Source organism: Solanum stenotomum, chromosome 3, assembly GCF_019186545.1.
Source record: "Solanum stenotomum isolate F172 chromosome 3, ASM1918654v1, whole genome shotgun sequence".
NCBI lineage: Eukaryota > Viridiplantae > Streptophyta > Magnoliopsida > Solanales > Solanaceae > Solanum > Solanum stenotomum.
Window position 1 is genome coordinate 15,246,197 of NC_064284.1, and position 20,331 is coordinate 15,266,527.

A 20,331-nucleotide genomic window follows, 5' to 3' on the forward strand; every position below is an offset into this window, starting at 1 on the left:
AATAAAAATGTTATTAAACAGTAACAAACAATACAGTCTAGGCAAACATTGTATCTACCATACAGTACAGTACAATACAATACAATACATTATGAAACAATGGGTAATAATGATCCAAACAGAGTGTTAGTGATTCTTATTAAAATTATGTGTTCTATAATTAAGATTTTTAATATGTATTTTCTATACTAATTAAATAAAAATACAACTTTAATTAAAATATTTTCTAATAAATATATATAATAATTTCTTGTTATAAAATAAGTCTAATAGTAAATGTGTTTGATACTTGATCCTTTTTTCGTAATTTAACATTCGAAAAACACTTTCTAAAATGAAGACAAATACAATATGCTAATCAAATATTGAGAAAAATATTTTATGAATGAATTATCCTAACACAAATTATTTTTTCTCGAAAATGTTTTTTTTTTAAAAAAAAAAAATCTGTATGTAAAAAGTGCTTATCAAAATAAGTTTTTTTTATCGCTCAGCAAGCAATGCCCTAACAAAATTTACAAGTTAACTAAATTGTTCTTATTTACTATTCAATCACACAATTTAATATCCTTTTTTCTTTTATCCCTTTAACCTTTTAGTGTACTTATTATTTTTTATTTAAAAAAGTAAAATAAAAATAAAAATTATTTTATCTTAATTTTTTAAAATGACAAATATTCTAAATCATTATCTATACAATTAAACTCTTTTCCAAATATAGTAGAAAAGAGTGTTTCAAATTATGCTATTTGATTCTAATCTATTTTAAAAGTATAGAGATATTTGAATTGTTTGTAGACAACTAACAAAATCAACGAAAATCTTTGAAATTATTTTAATATCGAACCTTCGATTTCGAATTAAATGTCCTTATATAGCAATCTTTTTGTCTCGTGGTTGATAATATTAATATTATAATACTCTACTAGTGTTAGCAAGGAATAATTAGCGAACCGTTACATGTAAATTGAATCCTCCTCCGACCCTGGTGCTATTAAGCAGCGCCATTGATGAAGAATTCAGGTATTATCAAGAAGATTAGGGTTTGATCCGACTGATAATTTCAAAAATGGATGAAGCGAAGGCCTTGGCTCAACAGCAGCAGCTAATGATGCAACAGCAACAACAACAGCAGCAGCAGCAGCTACTCTTATTGCAGCAGTTTCAGCGCCAGAAACAGCAGCAACAACAGGATGCCATGGCTCGATTCCCTTCGAACATTGATGTTCATCTCCGTCCTCAGCAGCTCCTTCATCGTCCCCTTACCCCTCTTCAATCACAGAACCCGAATCCAAACCCTAACCCTAACCCTAGCTCTAGTAATAACCCGTCAAGCCAGATCCCCAATCAACAAAACCCGGGTACTACCCAACAACAACAGCAGCAGAAGTTGACACGGGTTGCCCCGGAATCGAACCGGGTGGAGCTCCAGATGGCTTACCACGACGCTTGGCGAGTCTGCCATCCTGACTTTAAGCGACCTTTCACTTCTCTTGAAGACGCTTGCGAAAGGTTCTTTCTTCTGGCCTCTTACGATTAATTTTCGTAGATTAGAAATGACTTTTGAGTAGATGAAAAAAGTAGTTTTTGTTTTCAAAGTGAAAAATGATATAGTTATGTTTGGCGTGAATACAAATTGAAGTTGTTTTTGATTTTTTGGGAGTAATTCGGAGTGAAAAATAGCTTTTTTGGTAGAAAAAAACATGGTTTTACTGCATTTTTGGACATCTATGTTTTTCTGTTCTCAGTGGGATACACTGGGTATGTTGTTGTAGTATTTTTTTCTTTTCTCATGTTATTCAAAACGTCTATTTGTACAACTTCTGTATTTTTAGCTGATCTATGGGAGGTTGAAGGCTTCCAAATTCATCCTCATGCTTATAAATATTGAGAAAAAAAATATTATAGGGGTAGGACAAGGCAAAGATGTGAGTAGGTATTTTCATATTCCATTCACATGTACTTGTACCATTTGAACTTCAATATGCAATTAGGGATAGGTTCTAAAACAACAGTGCATGCTTCCATCTGTGCTTAGAGTCCTTGTTCTTCATATGAGCAAATATCCAATTGTGGAGCAGGTATGCTTTTGTTTAGGAATATATTGCAGTTACATTGTAAAGAATTTGTAGTATCCGTATATCCGTTTATGGTTATGTCTTGTTATACTGTAGCAGATGTAATTTATATGTCGTGTATGTTACTATTGGTATGCACACTATGCTAAATAAGTGATTTGTACTGTTTAGTAAGAAGATCCAAGAAGAGTAGCTTGCATGGCCCTTTGAAGTGCCCTAGTATTTTTATTAGTCACGAGTCGAAAAAAGGCATATGTTTTGATCTATTTATGAATCCCCCGAAAAAGAGATAATAATGTGAGAAGTTGGAGCCCGTGGTTCCAAAAAAATAATCACGACTCACTCCCAGATTAGTTATTGGCTATATCAATCCCTATATTAATATTCAGAGGATTCATTATAGTTAGACTATGAGCCTGTTTGGATTGACTTAAAAAAAGTAGCTTTTAAGTGAAAAATACGAAGTCAAACTTAAATGACTTTTAAATCCAAAAAATAAAAAGAAGGGGAGGCCTACTTTTGGTTTTTAACTTATTTTAAGTCATTTTAAACTTATTTTAAGTTATTTTTAACTTGCCAAACACTTCCTAATTTTAAGTCATTTTTTACTTATTTTAAGTTTTTTTTATAATTGCCAAACACTTCTAGAAGTCAAAAACTGACTTAAAAGTAGGTTTGACTAACTTTTAAACCAATCCAAACACCCTCTATGTCACCTCATCAAGTGGAGTATGGCACTTACAAACCTGCCTGTTGGCTGTGTTCATTTGTGGTATTTTTAAGAGAAAATGATCAAAATGGTCCCTAATGTATGAGGGTTGTTTTAAATTGATCCTTGATATATTCCACATGATTCATATGGTCCTTAATGTATTATAAAAGGTACTCAATTTGGTCCTTTGCCCTAAAAGTAACAAATCCATAAGTTAAATTTAACGGCGGGCCCACTCAAAAATAAAATACCAAAAGCTCCCTTCTCCTTCATCAGGCATAGCTGAAAAACTTGGTCTAATTCTTCTCCCTTCTCTCTTCTCCGGCGATTATAATGTTCTAGGCAATCGACACCCCCCCGCTCGTCCACCAGCCAGCCGTTGCTCTCCACTTCAGTCCCTCCTCCACCCATCTTCTGTTCCCACTGTTTATTAGCCCTAATCCAAAATTAGGATTTCTAAAAAAAATTATATTTATTAGTATTAAGTTAGAAAATTAGTTTATTTTTTTACATTGTTATTGATATTATAAGATTTGATCCTATATTTAGAATTGTTAATGTCTCTAGTGAGAGAACCAATTGTATATGTGTTCGCCACAATTTTTTTTTAACAGACCCTGTGTCCCTGTGTGTTGAGGCAACATTTTTCAGCTTAAATTTGTCATAAGGGGTTGATGAAGCATCAACCAAGCAAATTTCATGTTGAAGGCATTTTAAAAACGAATTCACAATTTATATAAAACAAGATGAACTCAGTCCTTCAATGTTTATCAAAAGTAGAACTCAATTATCTGAACCATACTTTTGAGAAGTAATATTTTTAAAAGTGGAAGAGGGATCCTTTTGATGGCTAAGGTAAAAAAAAAAAAAACGCACAAACTCTCTGAAACAGAGCTTCTGATGGGAAGACGTAGAGAATGAAGGAGAAACGGAGCTTTTGGTATTTTTATTTTTTCGTGGGCCCCAACGTTAAATTTAACTGATGGATTTGTTACTTTTAGGGCAAAGGACCAAACTGAGTACCTTTTATAATACATTAAGGACCATATGAATCATGTGAAATATATTAAGGATCAAAATAAAGTAACCCTCATATATTAGGGACCATTTTGATCATTTTCTCTATTTTTAACAAGGTCAAGTGTTTTTTTTAAAATGGAATTGTATTTTTTTGGTGTAAAGAGGCCCTTTGCGGAAGATGTAGATTCTGCAATTGACATTATTGGGTCACTGTAACCTGTCCGGGAATAGGCTTTTTTATCTTTTGGGGGTTCCTGTGAGTATGTTTCACTTAGCATAGTCTTTGTGCTGAGGGGTACTCTTTTTATATAAAATATATTACTTCTTCCGGGAAAAAAATTTATCAACTAGAGTCATCGAGAAGTACATGCTGAACCCTTTAAATACTCCTAAATATTCACTATGTAGCAGAAGAATCACTGAACTCCCTTTGATGACTGTATAATATACAACATCTTTGCACCTATTTATAGTAGTTTCAAGCTTTAATTGGCATAAAAGGATGTATTTAACATACTTTCGTGTAGTGCTCTCTTTCTTTTTTCATGAGCTGTCCAGAGGAAATATAAATAGGTCTTAATTGTTTCTTACTTCTAGACAAGCCATGGAAATACATGAGTTTTTGTCACTTCTTAAAAGTATGTAAATTGCTTGAAAACCTGTTTTTAACTTTGAACATTCTCAGCTGTCTTTCTCTTCATACATGATGTAATTGCAATAAAGAAGCAGAGCTCTTACTCTTCTTTTTGTTATTCTATCCTCCGTTCTCTATCTCCTCCTTTTAGGGGAGATAGTATAGACAACTGTTTAAAAGGATTCTTTTATTTGATGGAACGATGGGCTCGAGGGCTTTGACAAAGGTTGAGGGACTTATGACTTAGGTCACCAATATGAGTCTTGTGCTATGCGAACTAAGCCTAGTATTTAAGTGGAAAAGGGAGGTGGTGGCCGTTACCCCTGAGTTTGGAAGGCTGCAGATGGTCCTAAGGGTTGGTTCAAACGGATTTCATGGTCATAAAATAAAGATTTGACAGAGAGATGTCTTAATTTTTTAATAATTTGAATTTTTAGTGTTTCGGCGTTGTTTTTTTCCTTTTCAATATAAGTTCACGATAGAATGGTTTGTCTAATGCTTGCCATTCACAGCTTTATCTCCCAATGGTAAACATTGCAATGACTCAACAATGATTATTGAATCAAAGAACACCAACTCCTCTCTTTTTGTTAGAAAGTCTAGTTATATTTTTGAGAAAGGTAAAAGTATATTAATCATCAGCACAACCTTTGTGCGGGAGCCATATTTATTAATTGCAACAACAAAAGTGTGGCCTTTTTCTTCTTACAGGCTTGTAGGAATTCTAATAGAGTTTCAGCTTCCTTTATATGGTTTTCTTTACACTAAAAATGAAGTAACAATACACAATTAGAAAGTCTAGTATTTCTAGCTGAGATCACACTTCTGAGGAGTGGTATCATGAAAAAGGAACTCCAAAGTCCAAACTTTTGTTTTATGAGAGATGGTTTTGTGACTTATAAAAAGAACATCTGCATATAGTTACATTTTCTTGGCTCCAGTTCATAGAAGTAGGCAGGGCCATGAGAATCTCTCTATAGCCAGCTTTATTGGTTGCCAAAAGCTACTCTTGACTGACTAGATCCCATGTTGCACATTGTTGTATAAATGTATATTCTGTTGATGTTTATACTTTATACCATTCTTTTTATTTTGCTGGAATTAGTATGTGGATACCTATCAGAAAAGTTAATATAGAAGGCATCTCGCCGATGGTATTGACTTCAGACTTTTTCCGTGTGTCATTTTTTTTAGGCTTCTGCCTTACCATGTGGTGGCAGACTATGAAGCAGAGGAGGATGATAAGATCCTTGATTCAGACACTAGTGGCCAAATGCTTTCTCGTTCACAGCAGTGGGATCACAACATTGCTGTGAAAGTTGCAGAGTTTACTGCAACATTTGAGAAACAAGTGCTTGCATTTAATATAATTTCCCGCAAGAGAGATGTTGGAGAATTCCGGACGGAGGAGAAACTCATGTTAGAGCAGTCACTGTTGCAAGAAGAGAGGAGAATCCTGCTTGAACTGAAAACAGAGATGGAGGCCAGGCAAAAGATGGGTCGAGAGACTCATGATCCTAATTTGCAAATGGCAGCTCTTGTTCATGCAGAACAAGCCCGTGCTGAATCACAAGCTCGTGCTGAGATGATGAACCGAGCGCCAATACGAGCTAGTGCACTCGGGCCTAGGGGGAGCAATATTCAAATGGGTAATGATGTTGGTGAGCACGGACAGGAAGTTAGCCCTGATGAAATGATCAACGGTTGGGGCAACAATGGACATAAAGACGAAAAGGAACCATCGGAGGACTTTTTGAATGATGAAGAAACTGATAATGGAGATGTAGGTACTCAGAGTGAGTGGCGTGGAGGTGGGGAGTTGGATCTGAACACAAGATGAATCATATAAGACCTATCAGTGTTTGGCATTTTCCATGTGAAAAGTGAATATTTGTGTCAAAGTTTAGCCCACCATATACTTTGGTGCATTCTGTTACTGATTCTACACTTGAAAGTTGGTAGAAGCTCACCTATTAAGATTAGGACTACTGAAGATAGTTTTATTGTGCGTACACTGGAAATGAGTTATGTCTTTCTGTAATCTACAGGAAAAATGATATCACTCCTGATATCCAGCTATGCCAAAGCTGCATTTCTGGTGAAAATGCCATACCAATGCCATATCTGGTCATATCAGTCACGAAGACTGTTCTACTGTAAAGATTTTCACATCCGTTGAAGCACCCGCATGCTTCTCCCCTTTCCTTGACAGTCATTACTTTGTCAATAACGTAATTAACCAGTTTGACATCCGTGGTGCAAGAACGATTTGACCTGCATGGTGTTTTCTTGTTTTTAGAATCTAAGTGAATGAAACACATCTTTTTTGGAGTGGGTCGTTAGTGTTTGTCTCTTTCTTCTATTTCTTCTTTATGGAAATTCAACCACTCTTTCCTTTTTATCCCTACACCTGCACAGACCAAAGCTCTTTTTGCAGATTCTTTTGTATAATTACCAGAATTGTTGTTTTGCTGTTCAGCCAGTGAAAGTCATGTCCCTGAAAACACAGGTTAATTATTCAAGAACACAAGCTTAAAAGATGAATGAATATGAGCAGCAAGGAAACATTCCTCTCCATGACTCTTGACAACACCTTCACGGGTTTCAGCAGTGCAATGTCTTTCTGCCCGGAGCTGCATCTCTGGCTGGCTGTTCTCTGGTTGTAGCCATCTGCAGAGTCTCTCTCCATTATATTAACTTGATTGTGAAGTGAATTATCATGACGTATCTTTAATTGTGTCATCAAGTTGGATGGAAAATTATGTACGACTCTAATAAATCGTCTTTTGGGTTGGATGGAGAACCATTATTTTGTGAGATTAATTGATTTTTCTACTCCACTATAACGTAAACCTGCCAAGTAGTGAAACAACTGTTTTGTTGCGTTTCGTACACTATAGTATGCATGGAAACTAATTTGCATTCCTTACACTCTTAATTCTCTAAAATGACCAAATTGAAAGTGTTGAAGAACATAACTTCAGACTGCATTTTATTGAGGTTACTTTGTCCGTCACTCGTCTTGTGAATTCAAATTCTGGTGTACATCGGAACCAACAATCGGAGTTTAAACTGTCAAAGTTCGACTTGCTCATTGTATCTGAATTCGCATACTTGAGCTACAATTTCGTTTACTTATATGTTTGCATAATTTCTCTTTCACAAGAGGTTTTGTGTATATGCAGCACGTCTTTCTTTTTACATCTACAAAATGCCATTAACCCATTCCATACCCCAATTCAACGAAATACTAGTTGTAATCAGAAAACACAAGCTAACAGATGCACTATCACAACAGGAAAATCTTTCTACTTTCATCGTTCTCGTGTATAACAATTATGCAGTATGCAATAAGCAGGTAACTTCAATATAAATCTTTTCCTTTACTTTCTGTATGTAAAAAGTTAGCTCACAGAAAGCAACATAAATGACCCCACAGTTGTATAAGATGGAAGTTAGCTCTGAGACAGCCTCCACGACCCATTGAAAATCTTGATCAATCAATATTGCTTAGAATAGTTGCATCAGCCTCGGCCATTGAACACTGCAATGACATACTGGCCTTACTCATCAATTTAATTTCATAGCTGCAAATGATGCTGCAACATCCATTGCCTCGTCAACTTTTGATATATCAGTTGCCTGAAAGGAAAGAAATTTAACCATCATGAATAGAATAGTAACAAGCAATGTATAAGCAACGCAAGCCATTAAGGCAAAAGATGAATGTCAAGTTTGACAAAAAACTTGAGATGTATGCAACGCAACCATCACAAGTAGTAACATATCAGTTTTTAAATGAAACCTGCTTTGTGCAGTGTGCATGAAGTTAAGCAGAGATGAAGATAAGTCAAAATTGAGTACAAACCTGGCCTTGGGCGAGACCACCTTTTCCTCCTCCACCCTTACCTCCCAAGGGCTTCAAAGCTGCATTCAACCAATCTTTAACATTCAACTGCTGGCACTTGTCACCTTTCTCAGGTACACCAGCACAGACTAAAACTTTGTTTGCAGCTTCATCTTTGCTGAATACCAGAACTGCCATACCCTGTTCAGACAATTAAACAGTCAGTGATTTTTATATAAATTACAAATTTTAGAGGAGAATACGAGCACAAGTTTAGCAGGTATGGGCAAATAACCTTCTGCTCCATGACTTTGACAACTGCTTCACGGACTGCAGCAGTGTCCAAACCCACGCCAATCTGCAAGATGCAGTATGCTTTTCCACCAGAAGCTGCAGCTTCAGCCATTTCTGAGGCAGCTCTAACGGCTTTTTGTATATTCTCTGCAGCTATCTTCTTTTTGGCCTTTATAACTTGATTCTGAAGAAATCATCAGCATATTAGTTTTCTTTCCTAAGCAATTTCCTTCAACTTCGGCCACAACAGAAACAATACATACCTGGAGGACTGAGAGCTTGGCCTTGAGATCAGTTTTCATAACAGTGGGAATTTGTGCCCTCTCCGCGGTAGCATTCAAAGAAGTTACTTTCTGAAATTAAGAAGTTGATGTATGAATTCATCAGATAAGGAAACAATAGTAGCAGTAAGAAAAGGATCAGCCAAGATTGAAAGAGCCTTGGATCAAGTTGATTGACCAAGATTAAAGAACAAAAGATACTTGGCTGGAATAGATTAGCCAGAAACTATCCAGCTCCACGACATCCTAACAAGGAAGATGCAGCGCAGGGGAGAAATTAAAAGAAATATATGACTGGAATAAAGTAAATCTTACCAACAGCTTGCCACATTAAGTTCTATACTTCAGTGTTCAATGAAACAAAGAAGACATGCAGTTCTATAGCTAGTTTTCTTTTAGTTCGATATGAGTGGTTAATTAAAGAAGATACATAACTATGTTGCATAACTGCTGAATGAACGAATCATTTACTAGGGAGAACAGTGCAGGGGATCAAATTTAAGAAGTAAATGACAGAATAAAAGAAACATGGTTACTAGGAGCACATTTCCTCGAGAGCATTATGAAACAAAAAAAAGATAGAAAGCAGTCCAATATCTTATTCCCTCTCCACCAGGAAACAAAAACAGGAATACACCCTCACAGAATATAACAACTAAGGGGAAGAAACACTGTACAATGTGAAAGTACAATTTGGTAAGTACATAAATATAATTATCATCAGGCCAGGTAAAGTTGTGAATTATGGAACTTTAATAAAATTAGGACAAACATCTAGTCTCACCTAAATAGATGCACAATCTTAAGGAATGATGATACTTCCATGACATAAGCATCAGAACCAATTGAGTTGGCTTAGCACTGACGTATGTAGGAGTTTGATGTTAAGACTTGTAGAAGGTTGGCTCTGTAAGCTATAGTTAGCCAATGAGTGAATTCAAATTATTGTATCAAGGACTTCATAGCACTACTTTTTGTAAGAATTAGTAGTTAGTGTTAGCCGCTATTACCATTCAATTTTCACTTCAAATCATCAAGACCAAAAAAATCCACTTCAACAACTCTAATCCTCAATGATTACTCTACAGGTTGTTTCACTTGGATGCACATTTTTCAGGGAAGTTAAATGATTCTAACACCTGCTTTTATCAAATAAAAGAATTTTAATTCCTGGTAAGGAAAGAAACCAAATAGTACTCAGATTTTACAGGCTCAAAAAGAGTGGGCTACGCAAATACTAACCTCTTCCAGCAAGCTTTCATCAGTCTGGAATGCTTCATTTACTTTCTGTTCAAGTGAGGATGCCAAATCAGTGGCCTCAAAAGCACGATAAGTTGTGACAGCAGTAACCCTTCGGATTCCCTTGGCAATTCCCTCCTCAGACATCAGAGCAAATGCCTTAGCTTCTCTTGTATTAGAAATGTGTGTTCCTAAGTATCCATAAATTAGTCATAGGAACAGATCATAATTCATAAATGTACGCCCATAAATAGCATTAGAGGATAAAAGAAAAATACCACCACACAGCTCAGCAGAATAGGATGACCATTCTTCATTTTCTGGATTAGCAAGAAGGTCCTCCACTTTCTGACCAATTGACACAATCCGCACAGGATCTGGATACACCTATAACTCCACCAGGAAAAAAGTAAGAACATTTAAATGTCTGAACAGACAACAAAGACGGGTGAAATTGTGAAGGCCTTACTTCACCAAAGACAGCTCGAAGACCTTTTATACTCTTAGCATCAGACAGCTTTGCCTCCTTTGAGTATACATCCAATTCAGACTTAATTTGCTCATTGACAATGGATTCAATTTTTCTTAGCTCCTCTGGCTTTACCGGCTTCCCTGTTCAAGTCATTAGAACATTATCATTCTTCATAGAAAGAAGCACACCAGCACACCCACAACAACAGAAACAGCCACACAAAAAAAGGGCTTACCGTGAGAGAAGTCAAATCTCAATTTTTCAGGAAGAACAATGGAACCTTTCTGGTCAATATGGTCACCTAGTACTTCCTGCATTAGTTCAATAACATTATCAGATAATCAGCTCTAGAAAGTATGGAGATGCTGGAACCTGAATCTCTTTATTTTCTGCTAGAGGAAGTACCTTTAAGGCGAAATTTAACATGTGAGTGCATGTATGATTGGGAGCAATCAATGTACGCCTGTTATAGTCAACCTACTCAGTCCATCAAAGGAATCAAACCCAATAATGTAAGTAAAAAGAGGTAAAACAAATCTGAAAGCTTGCATCATATGGTTGTGGAAGGCCAAGCAGAAAAAAGTGTCACCTTACAAATTACTTTATCACCAACAGAGAACTTGTGTGCCTGTCCACTGAAAGATCCAATATGAAGAATGAATCCTCCATAAATTTGAACATTACAAACTTGAAAAGCGCCACTGGGGCTTTCCAGTGAACCAGTGTAGTATATCTGTATCCAAATAGTCAAATAGCTTTATCAGCATCAGGAAAGTAGAGTACAACATGACATAAGGAGAAAAAAAGTGCTACATGCAACCAGAGTTTCCTCTTCACAATCTATAACTTTTCTTGTTGATAAGTTCATGTTCCATAAGCTTCACATTTCTGAAATTACAGCACTGTAGTGGAAAGAAGCAAAAAACTTGACAAATGGAAGTATTTACTAGCCTACATGTTAATTTCTCATTTAGACGAAGCGTATAGGCTTTCAACAAGAAAGTACACAACAGAAATAAACTATTTAAAGATCATCTATCTTTTATGCAGCAAGGAACAAAACTACCATTAAGGTTACGCTCGAGGGAAACAGAAAGTGATTCCTCAAGTTTCTGAAGAACGTGAAATCCTCACATTGTCACCATCCATAACTTCGCATGCTACATTTGATTGACGAGAAAAAAAGAAAATATGATAGGAGATATCAATTAGATTTCACGACAGACGAGGGAGGGGCTACTATATTGGTTGAACCTCTCCATCTCCAAACAAGTGGAAAGTGAGGATTAAAAGAAGCCGCAAATCAAAAAGGAGAATTTTTCCCAGATGAAGTAAGATGATGTCATTAAAATAAAGCCAACTAGAAGGTTCCCAGTTGAAAACCAAAAGCCAGGAGGCTTTTGGAGCATAAACATGTTGGCCTCCATTACAAAAAGCTATAGTTTTCAGGGAGTGTCCTGGAGTTGATCCCATTCAAAACACCTGGCTTTTGGAGCATAAACATGTTCGCCAGGTGTAAGATGTTGTCATTAAAATAAAGCCAACTAGAAGGTTCCCAGTTGAAAAGCAAAAGCCAAGAGACTTTTGGAGCATAAACATGTTAGCCTCCATTACAAAAAGCTATAGTTTTCAGGGAGTGCCCTGGAGTTGATCACATTCAAAACACCTGGCTTTTGGAGCATAAACATGTTAGCCAGGTGTAAGATGTTATTAAAATAAAACCAACTAGAAGGTTCCCAGTTGAAAACCAAAAGCCTCCTGGCTTTTGGAGCATAAACATGTTAGACTCCATTACAAAAAGCTATAGTTTTCAGGGAGTGTCCTGGAGTTGATCCCATTCAAAACACCTGGCTATAGTTTTCAGGGAGTGTCCTGGAGTTGATCCCATTCAAAACACCTGGCTGTTTCTTTCACTTCTAACAACCCAAAAAATAAGTGCAGGAATCATTTCCCAGACCTTCTTGCTGGGTTTGTCAACTCACCAAAAAATCCAGCGAGCATACGCTTTCTTGATGGACCAGGCATACTCCAAGTTAGTCTAAAGAAAGAAAGGAAGAAATTCCAGAACCAGTAGGCAGTGAGAAATGGTTGACACTCAAAATTTTGGTGGCACATATAGCATCTTTTAACTAGGGCAATTTTCCTCTTGCAGAGGTTGTCTTGAGGTAATGCCGCTTCCCTAAGGGCTGTCCAGGTGAATCAGGACATTCTGAGTGGCAATTGGTTCTCCAGACATATTTTCATGGCTTGTCCTCAAGCACACCATTCTGAGAACACAAACTTGTAACCTTCTTTGACTGTGAACTTTCTTTCCTTTGAGCTACCCCATAAGATTCTATCTGGTTCCTGGGCTTCAAAAGTGAAACCCTCCAAAGTGGCAAATCAAAAATGGGAATTTGAGTCATTTTTTCTGTCTTTCTTCAGATAACCGAGAAATCCCTTAGTGTCAAAAACTTGGTGGATACGGGGCCGGCCTATTCCTCTACCTCTCTCCACATAAATACAAGGCCTTCGTCCTCAGCAGGGCTCTAACACCTGACTTGCGCCTAACCAACCACATCATTTGTTGCGATTTTACCATTAGACTAAACCCTGGGGGCATTCAAGAGAATGTTGCGATTTTACCATTAGACTAAACACTGGGGACATTCGAGAGAATTACTTTTGTTTGATACTTCCCTAAATATTTCCCAAGAAACACTTTCCCCTTAAGTGAACAATTAGCAAATGTTCATCACTGGAGCTTCGCATCAAATTATCTCTACAGTGCAACTTCAGAGTTATCTCTACATATGTAGGCATTAATGAGTCTCTACTCTTTACTATACTGAAGTTGCACTATAGAGGTCACCCCTCTATAAAGCATTGTTGTTCAGGTTAATTTATGTGGGTGTGGGTGGGTGGGGTGGATTGGGGGAGGGGGGATACAGATATTAAATACCATAGACCCTTTGACCACAACATTACAAAAACTTGGGCTACACCCTCCTCTAGTCCTCATACAGATTATTGATAATAACAATATTGCTATTTTAGTGTCCTTCCAGCAATAATTTGAAGTAGAGTACACGTATCATTATTTAACATTTTTCTAACCAAGATACCAAAGAAAGTTTTTACCTGACCACCTTGTTCAGCATAGAAACTGGTGCTCTCAAGAATAATACCAACTTCATCCCCAGCTGCTGCACTTTCCAAGAACTCACTTCCAGTGTAGATAGCTTTTATCTCACTCTCGTGATCCTGAATTAAGAAATTCAGAAGTAAAACTCTGATGTGAGCACTTTGTTACCATCTCAACAAAATTTCAGAAGTAAAACTCTAATGTGAGCACCAAGTGTTTGGTACTAGAAAAATGTTTCCTTGGAAAATAAATGTGGAAAATAAATGAATTCTTACTTATTTTCTAGTGTTTATATGTAAGCAAAAAAATATATTGTCCCAAGAGCATTTATATGTAATCTAGGAAAACATTGTGCGGATGGGAGTTTGGGGGTGGCGGGGGTTGGGATGGTCAAGGGGTGAGGGTTGGGGGCCGTTGGGGAGTGGGGAGAGAAAATAAGCTGGGAATGCCACTATGAAACTTGTTATCCCAACTCCCACCAGGGAAGTCATTTTCTTCCTTTTTAAGGAACTTGGTTTCCTAGAAAAAATGTTTTCCAAAATATTTTGACAAGCCAAACACGGAAAAATTGGAAAACACTTTCACTCCATACCAAACACACCTTAAATAATGATAGTATAATTTTACAGCAGCTGAGACTAGCCATTTAGGTTAGGAGAAAATAAAACAAAAAAGTAAAGGAAAACATATCAGACTACAAGTCAGAAAGATAAATAGGCAGGAAATCCAAGCAGAGAGAACAAATTTTAATGAATAATTGAGCAATGATGAAAACATGGTTAATGAAAAGGGTAAGAGTGACTAGTTTGTTAACTTAGGGAAAGGACAAGAAGGTTTTGTCCTTGGCTTGAGAAATTGTTATTCAACGCAGATGAAATCCAAACAACATATAACCATTGAAGCAAGCAACAAATTCAAGAAGCTGCTAGTTTTATAAGGAAGACGAATCAGCAACCTGAGACCAAGTGAACTTGAAAATATCATTTGTTGCAGCGACCCCTTTCTTGTGCAATGCAGCAGTAGCGTCAGCATCCATGGCAATTGCACCACCAGCATTCTGTCAAGTATAGGTTCAAAACATAACGAGGTGTAAGCATATATTATTAACTTGTGAAGGTAAAATTCATAAGATAATACTTGACTGATGACAACTACTGATGCAACCTGGAAAGATGAGTACAATCTAGCACCTCACTTCATAAGGTGCTTTTCAGCTGTAACCTATTTACGTCCACAGCCATTCTAAAAAACAACATTTCCACTACTTATTCCCAGTGTACAAAGAACAGGCACCTTTTCCATGGTAACTCAATCTACCATACTATACATGGCATGTCACCTCAACTCTTAAGTGGGCTATGAGGCTTCATTCCATTGGGAACATGTCCATGTCAAATTCATCCATTTGCGTAGCTTTTAAGCTTTTTTTACGACAGTGGGTTCTGCTCTAGCTTGTGTGTACCTCAAATATCTATTCAGGCATCTGCTTCCTCCCATCATCATAAGAACCAAATAACCAGCAAGACTTGGACACATGGGAAGAAATCACCAAATATATTTAAATTTACTGACATTAAAACCCTGATCTCCAAGGTTTGCACGCACTTCATTGATCACTAGGCCACACCTTTAGGTGGAAGCTTAAGCCTCTAACTTACTAATATTTTGTTAATACTAGTAAACTTAATTTCCCAAGGAACTAATTATTTTCCGGAGAAAATACTCAATCTTGACATGGCCCCAAATTGGTGAACATAAGAAACATCTCTGGCGTCAATTAATTTCTTCAGCCCTCACTATTCAGAATTTCATAACTATTCAAGCTTAAAATGCCCCAAGAAAACTATATGTGCCTAGATGAAACACTTCCTAACAGCTCAAACAGCAAAGCGGAAATTAACCTAGTTGGGGAGAGATGACAAAACAAAAGCAAGAAAGAGAACCTTGCTCTGAGCATTTCTTGATCTTTCCCTGGCAGCATCCATAGCAACATTAAAACCATCAACATCAACCACCAAGCCTCGTTCCTCTGCCATTAACTGAGACAAAAAGGTTTAATTTGTTTTCATCACTGAGATATGAATTAACCGGTTGGAGCACTATTTACCTGGGTCAAATCTAATGGAAATCCATAAGTGTCCCACAAGACAAATGCCTCCTGCACATCACAAGAGAAGTAAGAAGAAGAATCAAAGACAGATGAGATACCAAGTCGTCCAGAGCTAACAAAAGAAAGTTGGTTTTTGAAGTGCATGAAAGGTACAATAATGAATATCTAAAGAAGAAAAAGAATTGCACAGGTACTGGACTAAATTTGATAAGTTGAAATCAATCACTTGAAAACTGACTAATAACAACATTCCATCTATTTGCTTGCAGTTAAGACTGCCCATTTTTCTATTTCTTTGGGAGAGTATTTATTTTATGAAAATTGAAATTCAATCTTTATAAGGGTGCTAAAGGTGTCATATCATAGGCCTCTGCTCAAAAGGTGAATGTGTAAGCACACACAGAAAATGAGCAATATGCAGCCAAATACACGTGAAGAAAAAATTAAAAAGATAAGACCTTTAAAGTAGGAAATATTGTTTTATGAAGACCATAAGGTATGTAAAGCAGAATACAAGAAAAGAGAAGAAAATCTACAAATTGAATCATATTGATAGAATGACAGCATTTAATGTCTATCTCATGCATTAGTAACTAGCCATGAGCTAAATATAAACATCTTTACTTGTGAAATCAAATACTAGTATCTTATTGATTAAAAAGTTTTAGGTGCTATATACAAAATATTCCCGATTTCATTGGAAATGCAGTTGATAAATTTCAACACCATGATTCTGCCAAATCCTTATGGATGACCATTTGACCCAATTTAAGTCTTCAATACAATCCAAACTGATGCCATAATACTGCACATTAGTATTTTTCTTGATCACAACTCACTTCCTGTTTGTCTTCCAAGGTCTTGAGGAAATAACAGAAGTTTAACTTCATTACTTCTATGTTATAATAACAGACATGGTTGTGAAACTGCATGTAACCTATACAAACTAATATGTACGACATTCCGCACCTGAAATGCCAGCAAAGGTCGTATAACAAGCTGAAAATTTTACTCATTAGTTTCAATTGAATGTCCACATTTCCTTCTAGATCAATGGTTTTCTATACCAAGGGGGCTTCCTTAATAACTTATGTTCCATGCAAAGTACCATCAGACCTACAGCTATTCCCATCAGTATAACTTCTGTCTATTTCTATTCAAGAAAAATCAAAAAAAGAAGAGAAAATATGGTTCCACATGTACCACACTAAATACAACACAACCCAAATCAATTTGAATTAGAGGCACTGGACATTAACTGGGGTTTGAGATGAACTGACAATCAAGTATAAATTAAGAGGACACATAAGATATTGAATTAGAAGGAATTTGGCTGATTTCTTCATCACAAGTTGTATATGGACAGTATGCTTGCCTGACCACTAAATTGCTTCCCTTGAACTTCTTGAGCTGCCTTCTTAAATTTCTCGATTCCCTGAAGAAAGAAGTTGCATAGAAAAGAGAAAACAATTAGAAGACAAAACAAGAGCAAAATAAGTAATCATTCTCCCCCAATTGGGAGCAAACAAGGAGCAAGAACCGCTCCATTAGAAGTAATGTATAGCATTTACCACCCGATTTTGTCAAATACAGTCGTAAGAGAGAAACATATCATTAAGCTGAGCACATAGACAAGAAAAGGTTTAGATGTGAAGAAGACAGGTAGCTTAACAATGCCATCACATATGTCAACACAGCAATGACATTAACTCTTTGGTGCATTCCTCTGAGAACACAGGTGAAACAAGTTTGAAACAGAAAGAAAATAGTTCTTCAGAATTGATATTCCCCAGGAAAGGCCGCTCATAAGATCGTTACAAATTTCAGTCGAATGCCAATTATATTTCTTTGGTTTAGTATTAAGCCATCACCTATACAGTTATCAATATGCAGAGAAGTGTTCCATCAGTATCAATGACAATAGCACAGCAACTCAATCCTATTAGCAAATTGTTTGTCATGGAGTTAGTATTATGTATGATTTTCCTCAATTAGCTATTAAGAATAATTATCTGCATACTTCAATTATCTCAGAAAAGAGAAAATCAACAAGGAATTGCCAATACAAGAAGACAGCATCTACAGGCTCAATGACTGTTTTGGACAGTTGATATACAGAATGCAAATTACAGAATTTCTGGACTTGATTCCTTTCTTATATTACAAAGAATCTTACATGAAGCAATGTCCTTCCAAAGCTAGTTTCTTCATCAGCAATGATATCTCTAATATGTGCCTCACGTTGCTTCAGCTCTGGGAAGACATCACCCATAACTTCTACCACCACCTTCACAAGGCTACTCGTAACATAAAGCAGAGTGTAAATAATATATTGAGCTCTGAGGTGGATATAGCAAAAAACTGCTAAATATCAAATAAACCCATTTTGTAGGCCAAAAAAATATAATGAGCCTGGCAAATTTCGAAGTACTTTCGCATACCTACTGAAAAATCCTTGTTGCGCTTTCAGAACCTCTGTACCATAGCGCACTGCTCGACGTAGAATGCGTCTGAGGACATATTCACGGCCTTCATTCCCTGCAAAACAAGAAATGTGAACATCAGATTTACCAAAGAAAAAACCAGACACTGCTATTTGGCCTAAAACGTCGTACACTGTCAGAACCTCCTTGGAAATACTAGAATCCATGCTTCTCTACCAAGCACGGAAAGTCATAGAACCGAAATTTCAGATTAAAATGGATGCACATCATTATAACAGAACGTGTAGGTTACAAGTAACAGCAGGTGAAGGAAATAGGAGAAGTATTAGACAACAAATTCACACAGTCACAAACTGTAAAATACAATCCATCTTATAACAAAAAATGACTGCAAATTCATTATACAAGATTTGAATCTCCACAAGAAAACGAACACCAATAAGATCATACATATAATGAATCTTATCACACCTAAAAACTTTACAAGTAATCAATACTTTTAACACCATAACATAGTACTAATGTAGGGGGGTCAACCAAAACAGGAGAGGAACGATTTTGAAAAAACCTAAGCACTAGCTCATGGACCAGACTAACAAGAATCTACCTGGGCAAGAACCATCAGCAATGGCAAAAGACAGAGTTCGAATGTGGTCAGCAACAACTCTATAGGCCATATCAATATTGTCCACGTCATCAGCTCCAACTTTGCCAGAGTACGGACGAGCTCCAGTTGCCTATTAGAAGATTGAAATATCAATTTAGGAGAATAAAATAGATAAGTATAGCAAAACGAAAATTTCAGTAACACAATTCAGGCTCAGGACCAGTCAGTTTAGGACGAGGTTTTTTTTTTCTAATCTGGTAAACCCCAGCCCTCCAAAACCACCAGCCAAAGAGTCAACGGAGGCTCTTCCCCACTTTGCTCCCTTCATGAATCGAATCCCAACCTCTTAACTAGAAGTTGAGTGCTCTTGCAAGTAGCCATTATTTTACAGAAAATTCACCTAGATACAAAATTTCTGTTTAAGCTAATTTTGAAAATAAAAAGTAAAATACTATAGAAAATAATGTATCAGCCACTTTAAAGTGGTTACACGTCATTTCCAAAATATATGTAGAGACTTTACAAACTTTTAGAATTTTCTTTAAAGCATTACTTGAATATGTATTTATTTCAGGGACACTGAATCACAAAAAGTCCTATTTGCACGAGAAATAACATATTTTCAGTAAAACTCAACACAGAGGAATTAGAATAACTTCAGTCGTGACTTAAATGGGCGAATTCATGGAAGGACATCATTGAAATAGTCCTTTTTTAGTTTAGCCCAAAGCAACGAGGAAATGTATATGCCGGGTGGCTCAAGATAATTGCAAATCAGTAAAATTGAATTTCCAAAAAATAACATGTTCATATTACCTTTTGTATAGCATCAAATATGGGTAAGAACACGTCAGTATCATAATTGCTCATCTTGTTCTGGAGGATAGAGGTTAGTCTTTCAAAACCCATTCCAGTATCAACATGCTTAGCTGGAAGGGGTTTCAAAGAACCATCAGCTTCCCTGTTAAACTGCAAAAGACAAACAAGAGTTAAACAAAGCTTTCCAATGAGAAACAAAAACTTTGGAGATAATAGTACCTGAATAAAGACAAGGTTCCATATCTCAATCACAGTGGGATCATCATTATTAACAAATGATGCAGCATCACGATTCCCGATTCTATCAAAGTGTATTTCGGTGCAGGGTCCGCAAGGTCCAGTATCACCCATCTCCCAAAAGTTGTCCTACTCAAAGAGCAAAGTGTTATGAAATAATCTGAACTTAGCTCAAAGTAATAAAATCGTTTGAACAAGAAATGAAGTTCTCATGTCAACATACTGGAAGACAATTCTCGGTGGTTGAAAGTGTTCCTTAAGAACAATGGTTATTGTACATCAATTACTCAATACCTTTAAAAACATCTAATTCATATGACAAATACAACTTGTAGAAATTTGAGTTGCTTCTTTTTTTTCTTTTTTTTTAAATGAGGGAATTAGTTATTTCAAATTCCACAACTCAATGATTA

At 36.4% G+C, this 20,331-nt stretch overlaps 2 protein-coding genes across 2 annotated transcripts; one reads left to right on the top strand and one right to left on the bottom strand.

Moving 5' to 3' along the window:
- The first annotated feature begins 934 nt into the window (after window positions 1-934).
- On the top strand, window positions 935-6,441 carry LOC125860180 (uncharacterized). Its single transcript, XM_049540078.1, has 2 exons — window positions 935-1,512; window positions 5,639-6,441. Exons 1-2 carry the CDS (start codon window positions 1,070-1,072, stop codon window positions 6,282-6,284), a joined length of 1,089 nt encoding a protein of 362 aa, XP_049396035.1. The 5' UTR covers window positions 935-1,069; the 3' UTR covers window positions 6,285-6,441.
- A 1,436-nt stretch (window positions 6,442-7,877) lies between these two features.
- Window positions 7,878-20,331, bottom strand: LOC125858148 (alanine--tRNA ligase-like). The gene is made up of 20 exons (XM_049537837.1): window positions 19,901-20,331; window positions 19,679-19,831; window positions 18,863-18,992; window positions 18,253-18,349; window positions 17,988-18,108; window positions 17,187-17,246; window positions 15,809-15,859; window positions 15,645-15,740; window positions 14,657-14,758; window positions 13,698-13,820; window positions 11,167-11,310; window positions 10,983-11,054; window positions 10,813-10,888; window positions 10,575-10,717; window positions 10,384-10,492; window positions 10,109-10,296; window positions 8,849-8,938; window positions 8,587-8,769; window positions 8,313-8,492; window positions 7,878-8,086 (listed from the first exon to the last, which is right to left on the bottom strand). The coding sequence occupies exons 1-20, from the start codon at window positions 20,030-20,032 to the stop codon at window positions 8,015-8,017; spliced, it is 2,322 nt and encodes a 773-aa protein (XP_049393794.1). The 5' UTR covers window positions 20,033-20,331; the 3' UTR covers window positions 7,878-8,014.